The 17,267-nt window shown below is 44.3% G+C and overlaps 1 protein-coding gene across 1 annotated transcript in view; it reads left to right on the top strand.

The window, feature by feature from the left end:
* Positions 1–2,095: 2,095 nt before the first annotated feature.
* The window catches only part of LOC308681823 (membrane-spanning 4-domains subfamily A member 15), a 33,001-nt gene continuing 17,829 nt past the window's right edge, over positions 2,096–17,267 (top strand). The window contains exons 1-5 of the mRNA XM_081350977.1: positions 2,096–2,225; positions 10,712–10,821; positions 12,421–12,534; positions 13,549–13,605; positions 13,766–13,924. Of these exons, the coding sequence (XP_081207103.1) occupies positions 10,714–10,821; positions 12,421–12,534; positions 13,549–13,605; positions 13,766–13,924 (438 nt within the window). The 5' untranslated portion in view covers positions 2,096–2,225; positions 10,712–10,713. The remainder of the gene's footprint in view (positions 2,226–10,711; positions 10,822–12,420; positions 12,535–13,548; positions 13,606–13,765; positions 13,925–17,267) is intronic.

The raw sequence follows: 17,267 nt of genomic DNA, 5'->3' as shown, positions 1-17,267 counted from the left end.
ACTCGTGATTTAAGCTATTTGCAAATATATACATATTTATTGTTGTCTAATATGCCAAAACACAAAAAGTTTATTGTCTCGTTGTTACGGGTGAGGTGGCTGCAATCAAGCGCATGACCAAGGAGATAATATAGGAGACTTTTAATACAAAACCTAAACCAGGAAACATACAACCACATATCACGGATAACACAAATAATGCAAGACAAGGAACAGGGAGAAACAGAGGGCAAAGCTGAGCCGCCAGTTCAGGGTCCCAGGGCGGAGCCGGCAGTTCAGGGGCCCAGGGCGGAGCCGGCAGTTCAGGGGCCCAGGGCGCAGCCGGCAGTTCAGGGGCCCAGGGTGGAGCCGGCAGTTCAGGGGCCCAGGGCGGAGCCGGCAGGGCGGAGCCGGCAGTTCAGGGGCCCAGGGCGGAGCCGGCAGTTCAGGGGCCCAGGGCGGAGCCGGCAGGGCGGAGCCGGCAGTTCAGGGGCCCAGGGCGGAGCCGGCAGTTCAGGGGCCCAGGGCGGAGCCAGCAGTTCAGGGGCCCAGGGTGGAGCCGGCAGGGCGGAGCCGGCAGTTCAGGGGCCCTGGGCGGAGCCGGCAGTTCAGGGGCCCTGGGCGGAGCCGGCAGTTCAGGGGCCCAGGGCGCAGCCGGCAGTTCAGGGGCCCAGGGTGGAGCCTGCAGTTCAGGGGCCCAGGGCGGAGCCGGCAGGGCGGAGCCGGCAGTTCAGGGGCCCAGGGCGGAGCCGGCAGTTCAGGGGCCCAGGGCGGAGCCAGCAGTTCAGGGGCCAAGGGCGGAGCCGGCAGGGCGGAGCCGGCAGTTCAGGGGCCCAGGGCGGAGCCGGCAGTTCGGGCCCAGGGCGGAGCCGGCAGTTCAGGGGCCCAGGGCGGAGCCGGCAGTTCAAGGGGGGCCAGGGTAGAGTGTCTCGGGGATGGCCGTTTTGAATGGGTAGCCCCCGTCCCAAAATTTTCTTGGGAAAATTTGACTCTGGAGTGAGCTCGGGGACTGAAGGCCTCTCTGGATTCTCCTGGACTTATTAAAGACTTTTATTCAGATTTCTCTTTCGCCGTGCACTCACGTCACGTGACAACAACTACAAATGATAATTTCACTTAACAGCTTTAAAGCCTGGATCCCACGAATTAAGGACGGAGCTTTCTTCTCTTTAAATATGTTTAATTGTAATGAATTTTAATTTAAGTAAAATATTAATTCAATAAGAGACCTAAAGATAAATATCAGTGTCTTGTATAAATTAGGTGTTAAGTATTTAGAAATATTATAGATCTTAAAGGGGTAGTTCACCCAAAAATAAAATTGTCATCGTTTACTCATCATCATGTCATTGCAAACCTGCATTTCTTTCTATTGTGGAACATAAAATAATATAAATTGAGAAATATCTGTGTTGTTGTTGCTTTTTGTCCATACATTAGAAGTCAAGGTTAACCCAAATGGTTTGGTTACAACATTCTTTAAAATATAATCTATTGTGTTTCACAGAAGTAAGTCATACAGGTTTGGAACGACATAAGGGAGAGTAAACGATGACAGAATTTAATAGCAGTAAATTTACTGCATTTACCGTGTAGAGGATTTTCCTCCAGCAGTTTCATAATAATTAATAATATTTTTTTTTATTCATAGATATTTTATTTATTTGATATTGTTAGAGATTTTTATTCAAATAAAAAAATATTGGGGAATATAAATCACTTTTATAGAGTTTTTATTTTATTTGATAGTTCCTACATGTTTGGATGACAATAAGAAGAGAAAAAGTAGATAGGCTACTTAAAAAGCTGGATTTATATACATTTAAATGGGAAGCCAAAAGCTGGACTGAGTAGAAGCTGAGTATGATACATCTGGATCCGGTTAGTTTGTCAGGAAGCAGCTGTTATCTTTTGGGAGCTGCTTTCGACACTCCATTCCCTTCTTTCTCACACTGACTTACAATCTCTCATACTCTCTCCTCATGCTTCTTCTTTGCCCAGACCATTTGTATAGTTTTATGTGTAGTTAAGGAATGCCTTACTGCACTGAAATGTGTTTTTCTCTACTCTTCATGAAGTTGGCCATTGTGTCTGTTTTCTGAGCACAGATTTGACCTCTTTTCCCAAACATCCCGTAGTGACGCCCCGTCCTTCCCTCCCTCTGTTTTCTTCTCTTTTTTCTTTCTCTTCAGCTCTTGCACAACTTCCTTGTTTTCATCTTGGTGGTTCATTACAGACTCATGCAGGTAATTGACAAGCTCTCTCTTTCACTGTTTGATTAGTTGCTTGTTTTTGATACTCACAACATGCTCATGAACTTCAGTTACAGTTTGCTGAAATGTACATTTCTTTGTGAATGAATGTCAAAAATAGGAGACTTGATACAAATTGACTGGCAGAAGGTTGGTATACAGTCCACAAGGCAGTCCAGTGTAAAGTCTTGAAGTTTGAAGGTTTGAAGCATTAGAATACTTCAGTGTTTGTGCAGCATCAATGACAAGTGGTTATAGTTGCTTAATAATCGGTTGCTAGTGTGTTCAGGGAGGTTGTTAAAACACTGGCAGGCGGTCACTATGCAGACAATACTGTGGTAAGTTACTTTTAAAAGTGATGAGTTATAGCGTTATATTTCTCCCTAAAGAAAGTAACTAATAGTTCATTTTTATTGAAAATAATGTGTTTTGTTACTTTTGCATAGCTTTTTCTCATCTGGGCAGGACTGGCTTGTATGTTTTTTAATAAAAAATTGTTTGGCAAATGTAAAGTCCCTTTCACACCAGAAGTGAACTGAATAAGGTCAAATGCAAAGTCACTCTTGTACAGTAAAGGGCGCCACACAAACAAACCTTTCAGCGGCTCTGCCGTTCTGGACCGCAGAAGAACAGGACGCAGGAGAAGTTCAACACTCTTACTTCAGCAATAAACACAAAAATGTGACGTTTAATAGTAATTTTTGCTAATTTGTATGGTTGAATTGGATCATCAAATGTCAGTAGCAGAAACATTGGTTTATAAAGCGAGAATAAATGCATAAAGTACATTTGTGTTATTTAGCATATTTATTTATTGCAGGTTTCCGTAATATTCTGTTTGTATTTCACTGTTTTTATTCATTTTGAGGAATACTGAATCTGTTTTTGTGCAAGTGAGATGAGTAAATGCCTACACACATTTAGGGCCCTATCTTACACCCGGCGCAGTGCAGCGCCAAGCACGATGCAAGTGTTTTTTGTTAGTTTCAGCCCGACGCAATTATCATTTTCACGTCCTGCGCCACGTTGTTTAAATAGCAAATGCATTTGCGCCCATTTGTGCGCCCATGGGCCACTGGTCTGAGAAAGAGTGTGTGTTCTGGCGCATTGTTGGAGAGTTGCTATTTTGAGGAACAGAAATAGACTGAGCCTTTGACCAACTGAAACCTGGTCTAAAGTCAATGGTGCAATATTTTTTTTTTGTTATTTAATGAGCGTGTTAGTAATGTGTGCCTATAGGCGGGTCCACAACGCAGGTACACTCCGCTTATTAAACACACAGGGACGCACAGCTTCACACAAACATGCCAAATATTTAAAATAAAAGGATTACAATGTAAAAGATTATTATTGTGTACATAAAGATATGGTGAATCTGGCTTGTCCCGTAGATGTTCTCCTTATGCACTTTAACCTTGCGCACGAGCAGATCCGTTTGTGCTCTGGAGACGGCTTCGGTCTTTCCACTATCAATTTCCATCATGTAAATAGTGAATCCGCCATGGCGTCAGCGCAACTGGCATTTAAAGGGAATGGGAGAAGAGACTCTGATTGGTTTAACGCACGTAAATCCCATAACACACCCATTACTCTGTAAGAGAATAGGGACAACCCTTTTAGACCATGCGCCTGGCCTTGCCATCGTTAAACTAGCAAAAGTGGATTCGGACACGCCCTAAATGAATTTGCACTGTGCGCTTTAGACCATGCGCTTAGATTGTTAAAATAGGGCCGTTAGTCTAGAAGTAGATCTAGCTTCACTAACTCGCACTGGCCCTGCAGTCAATTCATGGGAAAACAAAGTAACTTGCATTACTTATTGAAAAAGGAACTCAGATATTTAGTAGTAAATCTAAAAGTAATGTGTTACTTTACTAATTACTTGATAAGAAAAAGTAATCTGATTATGTTACAAAGTTACTTGTAACACGTTACCCCAACACTGGCTATGGTGTTCTAGGTGGTTACTAGGGCATGTGGACAAAAGGAATAGCACACTAAGACTGGCTTCAAACAGCTTGCTTTAGAGTGTTAGAGTTAGTATGAGATGTCTTGAGATAATGCCTAATATTTTCCCCAATTAGAGCTTGTGGAAAGGCTTGAGTAAAGCTGTTGTTGTAACTGTGCTGCAGTGATGGCGGAGGGTCCAGTTGTGGAAAGGCTTGAGTAAAGCTGTTGTTGTAACTGTGCTGCAGTGATGGCGGAGGGTCCAGTTGTGGAAAAGCTTGAGTAAAGCTGTTGTTATAACTGTGCTGCAGTGATGGCGGAGGGTCCAGTTGTGGAAAAGCTTGAGTAAAGCTGTTGTTGTAACTGTGCTGCAGTGATGGCGGAGGGTCCAGTTGTGGAAAAGCTTGAGTAAAGCTGTTGTTGTAACTGTGCTGCAGTGATGGCGGAGGGTCCAGTTGTGGAAAGGCTTGAGTAAAGCTGTTGTTGTAACTGTGCTGCAGTGATGGCGGAGGGTCCAGTTGTGGAAAGGCTTGAGTAAAGCTGTTGTTGTAACTGTGCTGCAGTGATGGCGGAGGGTCCAGTTGTGGAAAGGCTTGAGTAAAGCTGTTGTTGTAACTGTGCTGCAGTGATGGTGGAGGGTCCAGTTGTGGAAAGGCTTGAGTAAAGCTGTTGTTATAACTGTGCTGCAGTGATGGCGGAGGGTCCAGTTGTGGAAAGGCTTGAGTAAAGCTGTTGTTGTAACTGTGCTGCAGTGATGGTGGAGGGTCCAGTTGTGGAAAGGCTTGAGTAAAGCTGTTGTTGTAACTGTGCTGCAGTGATGGCGGAGGGTCCAGTTGTGGAAAGGCTTGAGTAAAGCTGTTGTTGTAACTGTGCTGCAGTGATGGCGGAGGGTCCACTTGTGGAAAGGCTTGAGTAAAGCTGTTGTTGTAACTGTGCTGCAGTGATGGCGGAGGGTCCAGTTGTGGAAAGGCTTGAGTAAAGCTGTTGTTGTAACTGTTCTGCAGTGATGGCGGAGGGTCCAGTTGTGGAAAGGCTTGAGTAAAGCTGTTGTTGTAACTGTTCTGCAGTGATGGTGGAGGGTCCAGTTGTGGAAAAGCTTGAGTAAAGCTGTTGTTGTAACTGTGCTGCAGTGATGGTGGAGGGTCCAGTTGTGGAAAGGCTTGAGGAAAGCTGTAGTTGTAACTGTGCTGCAGTGATGGCGGAGGGTCCAGTTGTGGAAAGGCTTGAGTAAAGCTGTTGTTGTAACTGTGCTGCAGTGATGGCGGAGGGTCCAGTTGTGGAAAAGCTTGAGTAAAGCTGTTGTTGTAACTGTGCTGCAGTGATGGCGGAGGGTCCAGTTGTGGAAAGGCTTGAGTAAAGCTGTTGTTGTAACTGTGCTGCAGTGATGGCGGAGGGTCCAGTTGTGGAAAGGCTTGAGTAAAGCTGTTGTTGTAACTGTGCTGCAGTGATGGCGGAGGGTCCAGTTGTGGAAAGGCTTGAGTAAAGCTGTTGTTGTAACTGTGCTGCAGTGATGGCGGAGGGTCCAGTTGTGGAAAGGCTTGAGTAAAGCTGTTGTTGTAACTGTGCTGCAGTGATGGCGGAGGGTCCAGTTGTGGAAAGGCTTGAGTAAAGCTGTTGTTGTAACTGTGCTGCAGTGATGGCGGAGGGTCCAGTTGTGGAAAGGCTTGAGTAAAGCTGTTGTTGTAACTGTTCTGCAGTGATGGCGGAGGGTCCAGTTGTGGAAAGGCTTGAGTAAAGCTGTTGTTGTAACTGTTCTGCAGTGATGGTGGAGGTCCAGTTGTGGAAAAGCTTGAGTAAAGCTGTTGTTGTAACTGTGCTGCAGTGATGGTGGAGGGTCCAGTTGTGGAAAGGCTTGAGTAAAGCTGTTGTTGTAACTGTGCTGCAGTGATGGCGGAGGGTCCAGTTGTGGAAAGGCTTGAGTAAAGCTGTTGTTGTAACTGTGCTGCAGTGATGGCGGAGGGTCCAGTTGTGGAAAAGCTTGAGTAAAGCTGTTGTTGTAACTGTGCTGCAGTGATGGCGGAGGGTCCAGTTGTGGAAAGGCTTGAGTAAAGCTGTTGTTGTAACTGTGCTGCAGTGATGGTGGAGGGTCCAGTTGTGGAAAGGCTTGAGTAAAGCTGTTGTTGTAACTGTGCTGCAGTGATGGTGGAGGGTCCAGTTGTGGAAAGGCTTGAGTAAAGCTGTTGTTGTAACTGTGCTGCAGTGATGGTGGAGGGTCCAGTTGTGGAAAAGCTTGAGTAAAGCTGTTGTTGTAACTGTGCTGCAGTGATGGTGGAGGGTCCAGTTGTGGAAAGGCTTGAGGAAAGCTGTTGTTGTAACTGTGCTGCAGTGATGGTGGAGGGTCCAGTTGTGGAAAGGCTTGAGGAAAGCTGTTGTTGTAACTGTGCTGCAGTGATGGCGGAGGGTCCAGTTGTGGAAAGGCTTGAGTAAAGCTGTTGTTGTAACTGTGCTGCAGTGATGGCGGAGGGTCCAGTTGTGGAAAGGCTTGAGTAAAGCTGTTGTTGTAACTGTGCTGCAGTGATGGCGGAGGGTCCAGTTGTGGAAAGGCTTGAGTAAAGCTGTTGTTGTAACTGTGCTGCAGTGATGGTGGAGGGTCCAGTTGTGGAAAGGCTTGAGTAAAGCTGTTGTTGTAACTGTGCTGCAGTGATGGCGGAGGGTCCAGTTGTGGAAAGGCTTGAGTAAAGCTGTTGTTGTAACTGTGCTGCAGTGATGGCGGAGGGTCCAGTTGTGGAAAGGCTTGAGTAAAGCTGTTGTTGTAACTGTGCTGCAGTGATGGCGGAGGGTCCAGTTGTGGAAAAGCTTGAGTAAAGCTGTTGTTGTAACTGTGCTGCAGTGATGGCGGAGGGTTCAGTTGTGGAAAGGCTTGAGTAAAGCTGTTGTTGTAACTGTGCTGCAGTGATGGCGGAGGGTCCAGTTGTGGAAAAGCTTGAGTAAAGCTGTTGTTGTAACTGTGCTGCAGTGATGGCGGAGGGTCCAGTTGTGGAAAGGCTTGAGTAAAGCTGTTGTTGTAACTGTGCTGCAGTGATGGCGGAGGGTCCAGTTGTGGAAAGGCTTGAGTAAAGCTGTTGTTGTAACTGTGCTGCAGTGATGGTGGAGGGTCCAGTTGTGGAAAGGCTTGAGTAAAGCTGTTGTTGTAACTGTGCTGCAGTGATGGCGGAGGGTCCAGTTGTGGAAAGGCTTGAGTAAAGCTGTTGTTGTAACTGTGCTGCAGTGATGGCGGAGGGTCCAGTTGTGGAAAGGCTTGAGTAAAGCTGTTGTTGTAACTGTGCTGCAGTGATGGCGGAGGGTCCAGTTGTGGAAAGGCTTGAGTAAAGCTGTTGTTGTAACTGTGCTGCAGTGATGGCGGAGGGTCCAGTTGTGGAAAGGCTTGAGTAAAGCTGTTGTTGTAACTGTGCTGCAGTGATGGCGGAGGGTCCACTTGTGGAAAGGCTTGAGTAAAGCTGTTGTTGTAACTGTGCTGCAGTGATGGCGGAGGGTCCAGTTGTGGAAAGGCTTGAGTAAAGCTGTTGTTGTAACTGTGCTGCAGTGATGGTGGAGGGTCCACTTGTGGAAAGGCTTGAGTAAAGCTGTTGTTGTAACTGTGCTGCAGTGATGGCGGAGGATCCAGTTGTGGAAAAGCTTGAGTAAAGCTGTTGTTGTAACTGTGCTGCAGTGATGGCGGAGGGTCCAGTTGTGGAAAGGCTTGAGTAAAGCTGTTGTTGTAACTGTGCTGCAGTGATGGCGGAGGGTCCAGTTGTGGAAAAGCTTGAGTAACGCTGTTGTTGTAACTGTGCTGCAGTGATGGTGGAGGGTCCACTTGTGGAAAGGCTTGAGTAAAGCTGTTGTTGTAACTGTGCTGCAGTGATGGTGGAGGGTCCACTTGTGGAAAGGCTTGAGTAAAGCTGTTGTTGTAACTGTGCTGCAGTGATGGTGGAGGGTCCACTTGTGGAAAGGCTTGAGTAAAGCTGTTGTTGTAACTGTGCTGCAGTGATGGCGGAGGGTCCAGTTGTGGAAAGGCTTGAGTAAAGCTGTTGTTGTAACTGTGCTGCAGTGATGGCGGAGGGTCCAGTTGTGGAAAGGCTTGAGTAAAGCTGTTGTTGTAACTGTGCTGCAGTGATGGCGGAGGGTCCAGTTGTGGAAAGGCTTGAGTAAAGCTGTTGTTGTAACTGTGCTGCAGTGATGGCGGAGGGTCCAGTTGTGGAAAGACTTGAGTAAAGCTGTTGTTGTAACTGTGCTGCAGTGATGGCGGAGGGTCCAGTTGTGGAAAAGCTTGAGTAAAGCTGTTGTTGTAACTGTGCTGCAGTGATGGTGGAGGGTCCACTTGTGGAAAGGCTTGAGTAAAGCTGTTGTTGTAACTGTGCTGCAGTGATGGTGGAGGGTCCACTTGTGGAAAGGCTTGAGTAAAGCTGTTGTTGTAACTGTGCTGCAGTGATGGCGGAGGGTCCAGTTGTGGAAAGGCTTGAGTAAAGCTGTTGTTGTAACTGTGCTGCAGTGATGGCGGAGGGTCCAGTTGTGGAAAGGCTTGAGTAAAGCTGTTGTTGTAACTGTGCTGCAGTGATGGCGGAGGGTCCACTTGTGGAAAGGCTTGAGTAAAGCTGTTGTTGTAACTGTGCTGCAGTGATGGCGGAGGGTCCAGTTGTGGAAAGGCTTGAGTAAAGCTGTTGTTGTAACTGTGCTGCAGTGATGGCGGAGGGTCCAGTTGTGGAAAGGCTTGAGTAAAGCTGTTGTTGTAACTGTGCTGCAGTGATGGCGGAGGGTCCAGTTGTGGAAAGGCTTGAGTAAAGCTGTTGTTGTAACTGTGCTGCAGTGATGGCGGAGGGTCCAGTTGTGGAAAGGCTTGAGTAAAGCTGTTGTTGTAACTGTGCTGCAGTGATGGTGGAGGGTCCACTTGTGGAAAGGCTTGAGTAAAGCTGTTGTTGTAACTGTGCTGCAGTGATGGCGGAGGGTCCACTTGTGGAAAGGCTTGAGTAAAGCTGTTGTTGTAACTGTGCTGCAGTGATGGCGGAGGGTCCAGTTGTGGAAAGGCTTGAGTAAAGCTGTTGTTGTAACTGTGCTGCAGTGATGGCGGAGGGTCCAGTTGTGGAAAGGCTTGAGTAAAGCTGTTGTTGTAACTGTGCTGCAGTGATGGCGGAGGGTCCAGTTGTGGAAAGGCTTGAGTAAAGCTGTTGTTGTAACTGTGCTGCAGTGATGGCGGAGGGTCCAGTTGTGGAAAGGCTTGAGTAAAGCTGTTGTTGTAACTGTGCTGCAGTGATGGCGGAGGGTCCAGTTGTGGAAAGGCTTGAGTAAAGCTGTTGTTGTAACTGTGCTGCAGTGATGGCGGAGGGTCCAGTTGTGGAAAGGCTTGAGAAAAGCTGTTGTTGTAACTGTGCTGCAGTGATGGCGGAGGGTCCAGTTGTGGAAAGGCTTGAGTAAAGCTGTTGTTGTAACTGTGCTGCAGTGATGGCGGAGGGTCCAGTTGTGGAAAGGCTTGAGTAAAGCTGTTGTTGTAACTGTGCTGCAGTGATGGCGGAGGGTCCAGTTGTGGAAAGGCTTGAGTAAAGCTGTTGTTGTAACTGTGCTGCAGTGATGGCGGAGGGTCCAGTTGTGGAAAGGCTTGAGTAAAGCTGTTGTTGTAACTGTGCTGCAGTGATGGCGGAGGGTCCAGTTGTGGAAAGGCTTGAGGAAAGCTGTTGTTGTAACTGTGCTGCAGTGATGGCGGAGGGTCCAGTTGTGGAAAGGCTTGAGTAAAGCTGTTGTTGTAACTGTGCTGCAGTGATGGCGGAGGGTCCAGTTGTGGAAAGGCTTGAGGAAAGCTGTTGTTGTAACTGTGCTGCAGTGATGGCGGAGGGTCCAGTTGTGGAAAGGCTTGAGTAAAGCTGTTGTTGTAACTGTGCTGCAGTGATGGCGGAGGGTCCAGTTGTGGAAAGGCTTGAGTAAAGCTGTTGTTGTAACTGTGCTGCAGTGATGGCGGAGGGTCCAGTTGTGGAAGGCTTGAGTAAAGCTGTTGTTGTAACTGTGCTGCAGTGATGGTGGAGGGTCCAGTTGTGGAAAGGCTTGTTATAACTGTGCTGCAGTAATGGCGGAGGGTCCAGTTGTGGAAAGGCTTGAGTAAAGCTGTTGTTATAACTGTGCTGCAGTGATGGCGGAGGGTCCAGTTGTGGAAAGACTTGAGTAAAGCTGTTGTTGTAACTGTGCTGCAGTGATGGTGGAGGGTCCAGTTGTGGAAAGGCTTGAGTAAAGCTGTTGTTGTAACTGTGCTGCAGTGATGGTGGAGGGTCCAGTTGTGGAAAGGCTTGAGTAAAGCTGTTGTTATAACTGTGCTGCAGTGATGGTGGAGGGTCCAGTTGTGGAAAGGCTTGAGTAAAGCTGTTGTTATAACTGTGCTGCAGTGATGGTGGAGGGTCCAGTTGTGGAAAGGCTTGAGTAAAGCTGTTGTTGTAACTGTGCTGCAGTGATGGTGGAGGGTCCAGTTGTGGAAAGGCTTGAGTAAAGCTGTTGTTATAACTGTGCTGCAGTGATGGTGGAGGGTCCAGTTGTGGAAAGGCTTGAGTAAAGCTGTTGTTATAACTGTGCTGCAGTGATGGTGGAGGGTCCAGCAGCCGCAGGAGCGCCGGAGCCGATCAGCATGGTGACGGGTGGCAGTAAACCTGTGCACCGCTTCCTCAAAGGACAACCCAAGTGTATCGGAGTGAGACACACAACACCATCCTTTCAGATGAAGAAAACTATTCAAGCACAGATCAATCAGGAATCATCCAAATAAATAAACCTAATTCAAAGGGGAAACAAGATTATTTTTCTGACTCCACTCGCAGTTTCCTTGTTTTAAGCAAATACTCACTAAATTTCACAGTTTCACTTTATTTTGATGGTCCCTTTAACATTCTGTTGACTATAAGTAAAGTTGCACCTACATGTCTACTGACTCTCATTAGAGTGTTAGTAGACTGGGGGTTAGTATAATAAGTTGACGACATGTAGTCGCAATTTATGTAAGTAGAATGTCTGTAGGAGGAACATCAGAGTTAGAGAACATAAAGAGTTAGCAGATATTAAAGGATTAGTTCACTTCAGAATTAAAATTTCCTGATGATTTACTCTCTCCTTCGTCATCCAAGATGTCCATGTTTTTCTAACTTCAGTCGAAACCAAATTAAGGAAATTAAATAAATAAAAATTATTTAAAAAATAATAAAAATTTTAAGGAGAACATTCCAGGATTTTTCTCCATATAGTGTCTTCGGGGTTGAAGGTCCAGATGTGAGTTTCAGTGCAGCTTCAAAATCTCGACACGATCCAGCCGAGGAATAAGAGTCTTATCTAGACAAACCAGCGGACATTTTAGAACAAAAATAAACATTATACAGTATACTTTTAATGTGTCGCATCACAGCTAGTGCAAGACCAGCATTTGTGGATAAAAGTATATAAATGTTTATTTTGTTATAAAATGTCCGCTGGTTTGTCTAGATGAGACTCTTATTCCTCGGCTGGATCGTGTCGAGACTTTGAAGCTGCACTGAAACTCACATCTGGACCTTCGACCCGTTGGACCCCATTGAAGACACTATATGGAGAAACATCCTGGAGTGTTTTCCTCAAAAACGTTCATTTCTTTTCGTCTAAAGAAAGAAAGACATGAACATCTTGGATGACCAAGATGTACATTTTCAGGAAATATTCATTCTGAAGTGAACTTCTCCTTTAAGCAGGCAGTCTACTAATACTCTATGAGAGTTAGTTCACATTAAGTTGCAAAGTTACTTATAATCAACAGAATGTTCAAAGTGGACCATCTAAATAAAGTGTTACCAATTTCACTGATTCACTAATTTTTTTTTTTTTTTTTTTTATGTAAGTACATAGTAGTTAAAGACACCTAATATAAAGTGTAATCAAACTTATTAATTGAACTCACAGTGCTAATATAATAGCAGCAGGATGTGCGAGTCTTCACAATGGAAACCTGATTATTGGCACTTATAAGGATATCTTCTTCCACAATGTATCTCTTTTTAAAATGAATATTATCTGATTGCATTACACAAATGTGCAAAAGTAACACAGATTCATAACATTTATTAAACGCAAAACAATGAAATAGCAAACATGGAACAAGGTAGCATGACCTTGTGATAACATCTGCATGCAAAACATTTTTTTTTTCAACTATTTGTGCACTGCTGTTTCCCTTCAATTACTGATGAAGATGAGCAATATTACTGAGAAGCAGTCTTCTGAGAGACGTTTCACATGTGATTGTCCGTTTCCATGTGTCCGGTGTAAGACTGTGCTGGTGATGATGGCCGTATCCATGATCATGTTTGGAATCACCTTGAGTATGCAGACCGATGCGATGAGCTCAGTAGACATGTACACCCCCTTCTGGCTCGGGATCCTGGTATGTTCTCTTCTGACTATATTAGCATGCTTTGCCTTGAAAGATCTTTCATTACATCTAAGAAAACTTCTAAGGCCACAACCAACTACACCTCTCCAAAACTAGCCTTATGTTGCAAAACAAAATCATTGGATTGGATCCCCACATTTGAAAATCACTGGTCTACAAATTAAACATGAGATTATCCCACTCATAAAAGTCAAAAATGTTCTAATCGTAATGTTACTTTTACAACTGACCAAATGCAAATCTGCTACATCAGGTACAACTTGCATTGCTTGCATTTCATTTTAGTTCATTTTACAATTTAACTGAAATGGTATATCATTTCACTTTAGTAAAAAAACCATTTCACTCACAACAATGTGCAAATGCAAAAAGATGTCAGTCATTTAACACAAACGTTAACCAATTTAAAAGAAAATTCTAAACATTAATTAAAATGGGCATGCATCGTACATCAAACATCTAAACAGTTTATCAAATTCAAATACAAAATGTGTAAACCTGAATATAAAAGTGTTATCTACATTTTATATGTTACTGTTTTGAATTCATGCTTCATTGTAATAATGGATCCACTGGAGGCAAGTTGAGAGATGAGAACCCAAGTGCAGTTTATTAACTATAACAAAACATGAAACAAAACATGACGTGGCATGAAAACAAAAACCAAAGCATGAACTTGCATAACAGCAGACTACAGGAAACAATACTAGACAAAGACACATGGCAAACATGAGGGCTAAATACACAGACTAATGACAAAACAAGGGACACCTGTGAACAATGATCAGACAATTAACCAATGACAAGACATGACAGGATCACATGACAAACAGGGAAACACATGACAGACATGGAAACAAGACATGACACAAAAACATGACAAGAACAAACCCAAAACGTGACATTCATGCACTTTAAGTAATTGATGAACTGCTTGAATCTGTGTGTATTATAATAGTATTTAGCAATAGTTGAATACTAAATGTCTTACCTTTTTTTTTGCAGTTCATTATCTGTGGCGTTTTGTATATACTGGGTGAACGCAACCCCTCCAAAAAGATCGTAAGTGTCTGTTTAACCTTTGCGTTTCACTGTTTGTACTCTTGAATAATTTTGAGAATGCTTGTGTCCAAACTACACAATTTTCTCTATTTAAAGTGTAATATTAATATTCTTAAATGTGTTTGATATTTTGTTTGTTTTCTGAACTGATTGCTCTCAGATCACAGCCAGCCTTGCTCTGAGTATCATCTCAACCATTGGAGTGTTCTGCGCTTGCGTGGACTTCATCAAATCCATCGTTGGGATCAATCACACATATTGGCATCTTTTGACTAAAAATCAAACAGTGGAGGAGAGACAACATCTCGAACAACATTATGTGAGGGTCTTCATTGATTTAATACTGCTCTGTCATTAATGAATAACTACACAGGAACAAATGATTAACACATATTAACAACACTCTGATTAAAGAACTTGTCTGTAATAGCACTCAGTTAAAAAAAAAAATTCATACCTCTAAGATTACTAAGAAGTACTATGTACAGGTTCATAATTAATGAGAGTAATGCACAATGTATAATTAATTCTAAAGTAAAGTCATGCTAACCTAAGAGTAATTAGTCAAGGATAACCAAATCCTTCAGAAGGAATTACTAATTATTTGGAACACTATTCTAAATTGAAGATCATGGTAACCCACTAGTAATGACCCAAGTATTACCAAATCTGTCAGAAGCCATTACTATCCAAAACTTTACAAAAACCACTTGACTTTTTTTCTGGTGTGATGAAAGTTCAGGCCAGAGTCTGCTGAAGCAGGACGGCAGCTTTGATTGTGGGTTGCCGGTGGGCAGAGTAGAGGAAGATATCTATTATTTACAATTTACAATACGCCCGCCGTCTCTGTTTACCACCATACGGCTCTTGGCAAGGCATATGTGGAGGCAAGACAGGCCTGTGTGTCCCGGCACACCACGAAACCCATTAGGGCTGTCACTTTTGTGAAGAAATCTGTTCGATTTTTGAGACATAATTGTTCATTGAATCGATTGTAAAATCGATTTTCCATGTCTAAAGACGTTTCCATTTTAAATGCCAATCCACAGACAACTAACAGGCATTAGGACGAACGTAAAGAGGGCGCTGGAGACGCACACAAGCAATATTTCTGATGAAGTTTCGTGCACAATGACAAACAGGAGTGCAACATTCTCGAAAAACAATAAGCCATAACATAAATGAAAAACATTACTGCAGTCTTCAACATGGCTGAAATGTCAAACAAATTTCGCCTGCGTAGGCAATTGTAGATCGTAGCCTGAATCTGAGACTGTCTGAATACCGGCAGAATTCACATTTTTGTAGTAAAAAGAGACACAGAAGTATAATCTGCTGTTATGTGTGTGTGTCAGAGCCTGCAGTTGCTGTGTGACACGCGTTCGCTGCGGGCGTATCGTGACGAGCTGGACGCGCTCCGAGAGAAGGCCGTTAAAATCGATTCCCTATTTTCGTTTTAGAAACTTGTGTTGGTTGGTCCGATTGATTGTGCAATCAATTTTCGAACGTAAAGTGACAGCCCTAAAACCCCAGAAGCCTCTGCTCAGCAGTGCTGCCGGAGGGTGGTGTTCTGTCGAGACAAACAGGCATGCCGGTGCGTTTCCAGTAAAGATACCTTCAGATTAGGTTGTAGGATCGGCATATGTCTCAGGACCCCCTTCTCCTGGCCCCCAAGGTGAGTGGCGTTGGTCAGTGGCTGTGAGCGGAGGTTTACCGTCTCTCTTTCTCTGATCGGATATCCTGAAATTATCTTTTTCCAAGGTTGAGCTATATTCTCCCCATGTTAGGATTTGAAGTAGAATTGTAGGTATTGTATAGATTCCCTCTACTTAGTTTCCCTCCCCAACTACTGTCCTGTCTTGAAGTAGGGATGTATGCTCCCCTTTGGATGGGTGCTCTATAGGCCTCTATAGCATGACCTGAGTGTGTATCCCTCCTTGTTATCTCTTAGTTAGTGCTGGAGTAAACCACTAGCTATAGTTGGTCATGGAGAAGAAAAGAAAGCTGCACACCCTGTGGTCTGTGTGGGTCTTCACCAGTGACGGGAACACTATACTGTCAAAGAGCACCGTCCTTCAGATGAGATGTTAAACCGAGGTCCTGACTCTCTGTGGTCATTAAAAATCCCATGGCACGTCTCGTAAAGAGTAGGGGTGTAACCTCGGTGTCCTGGCCACATTCCCTCCAATGGCCCTTGCCAATCATGGCCTCCTAATAATTCTTCCATTGAATTGGCTCCATCACTCTCTCCTCTCCACCTATAGCTGGCGTGCGCGTGTGTGTGTGTGTGTGTGTGTGTGTGTGTGTGTGTGTGTGTGTGTGTGTGTGTGTGTGTGTGTGTGTGTTGAGCGCACTGGCGCCGTTGTACTGTGGCTGCCGTCGCATCATCCCAGTGGATGCTCACATACCCCTTTTCCACCAAGCTGGTACCGGTTCGGAGCCGGTGACTACTCGCAAACCAGTTCTTCTTCGACAGCCTGTTGAGGGTAAATGTGGCTGAGTCGTCGTGAACAGATGTAAACACTCAGGAGAAGTTGGAGTTTGAGCAGATGGGATCTTTTTATTTACCCCACATAAGGCCAATGAAAGGCAATAAAAATTTACAAGAAAGAAGAATAAAAATACAGTTTAGTAATTAAAGTATATTGACATGAGAGTAAAAAAAAAAAAAAAAAATGAACATTTTGCAGCTGCTTAGAAATTGACCTTTGCACAAGCCACTATACATAGAGCATTGACAGACTTATGTCCTCTCTTCTCACGCTCCCCCAAGAGACTGGAGCTACTGGTCTTTATAGGACTGAAGGCACCCCTGAAATTGGCACATACCAACACAATATTACAATACAGGGGTGGCTAAGGTGAATAGGCTATAAATGCTTAAAAACAGCCGAAATGCTACATCTATACAACTAGAAAATTACAAAATATTATTTCTATGGTTCCAGCTAACATTTGTCAAAGCCACAAGTCATATTAACAGCCAAAAAATTAATAACTCAAACTCCGGGTCACTTCCAATTGACCCGGAAGTCATAGCGTCATTTAAACCCTACAATTGCGGCAAAAGTTCCTTTACACAAACAAACCGGAGACGCCAGTAAGACACAAAGATGGTATGTCAAAGCTATGTTCCTTTTAAACTAAAAAAACAGATACATAATTAACGAAGACATGCGTTGCGTGGTTATTGAAACTGGTTATGATTGTGAAGTAAATGGCATGGTTTTAAATAGTAAGATATGTATTGATAGTAGTAGCTATAGCATATAAATCACTGTAGTATTAGATATTAAAAGTGTGCACACGAAAGCTACGGGATTACTGTGGGGATTTTGATAAAAGGCTAGGTTACCGCTGATTTGAAACAATATGAGAATTAACAGAACACATTGACACGCTAGACAAACAAATACAGGCAACATTTGCACTCAGTCTTTGTGAACTGGAATAGGTAGCGCATCCCTGCCGTGACGGTAACTATGCGCCCCGTCACACAGCCAAAGAACCGGTTCTCGGCCAGGAAAATTGGTTCCAAAGCGGCACCAACTCTTTGCTGGACTAGAACCGTTCTTTTACCAGTTCATGCTGATGTCAGGGGCTGGGGGCGGGGTTATTGTCGAACTTCTTCTCGAATGTAACCTCTGTCTATAATAATCCAG

This window comes from Scardinius erythrophthalmus, assembly GCF_964197995.2.
Source record: "Scardinius erythrophthalmus genome assembly, chromosome: 21".
Lineage (NCBI taxonomy): Eukaryota > Metazoa > Chordata > Actinopteri > Cypriniformes > Leuciscidae > Scardinius > Scardinius erythrophthalmus.
This window is presented reverse-complemented; position numbering and strand designations above follow the sequence as displayed.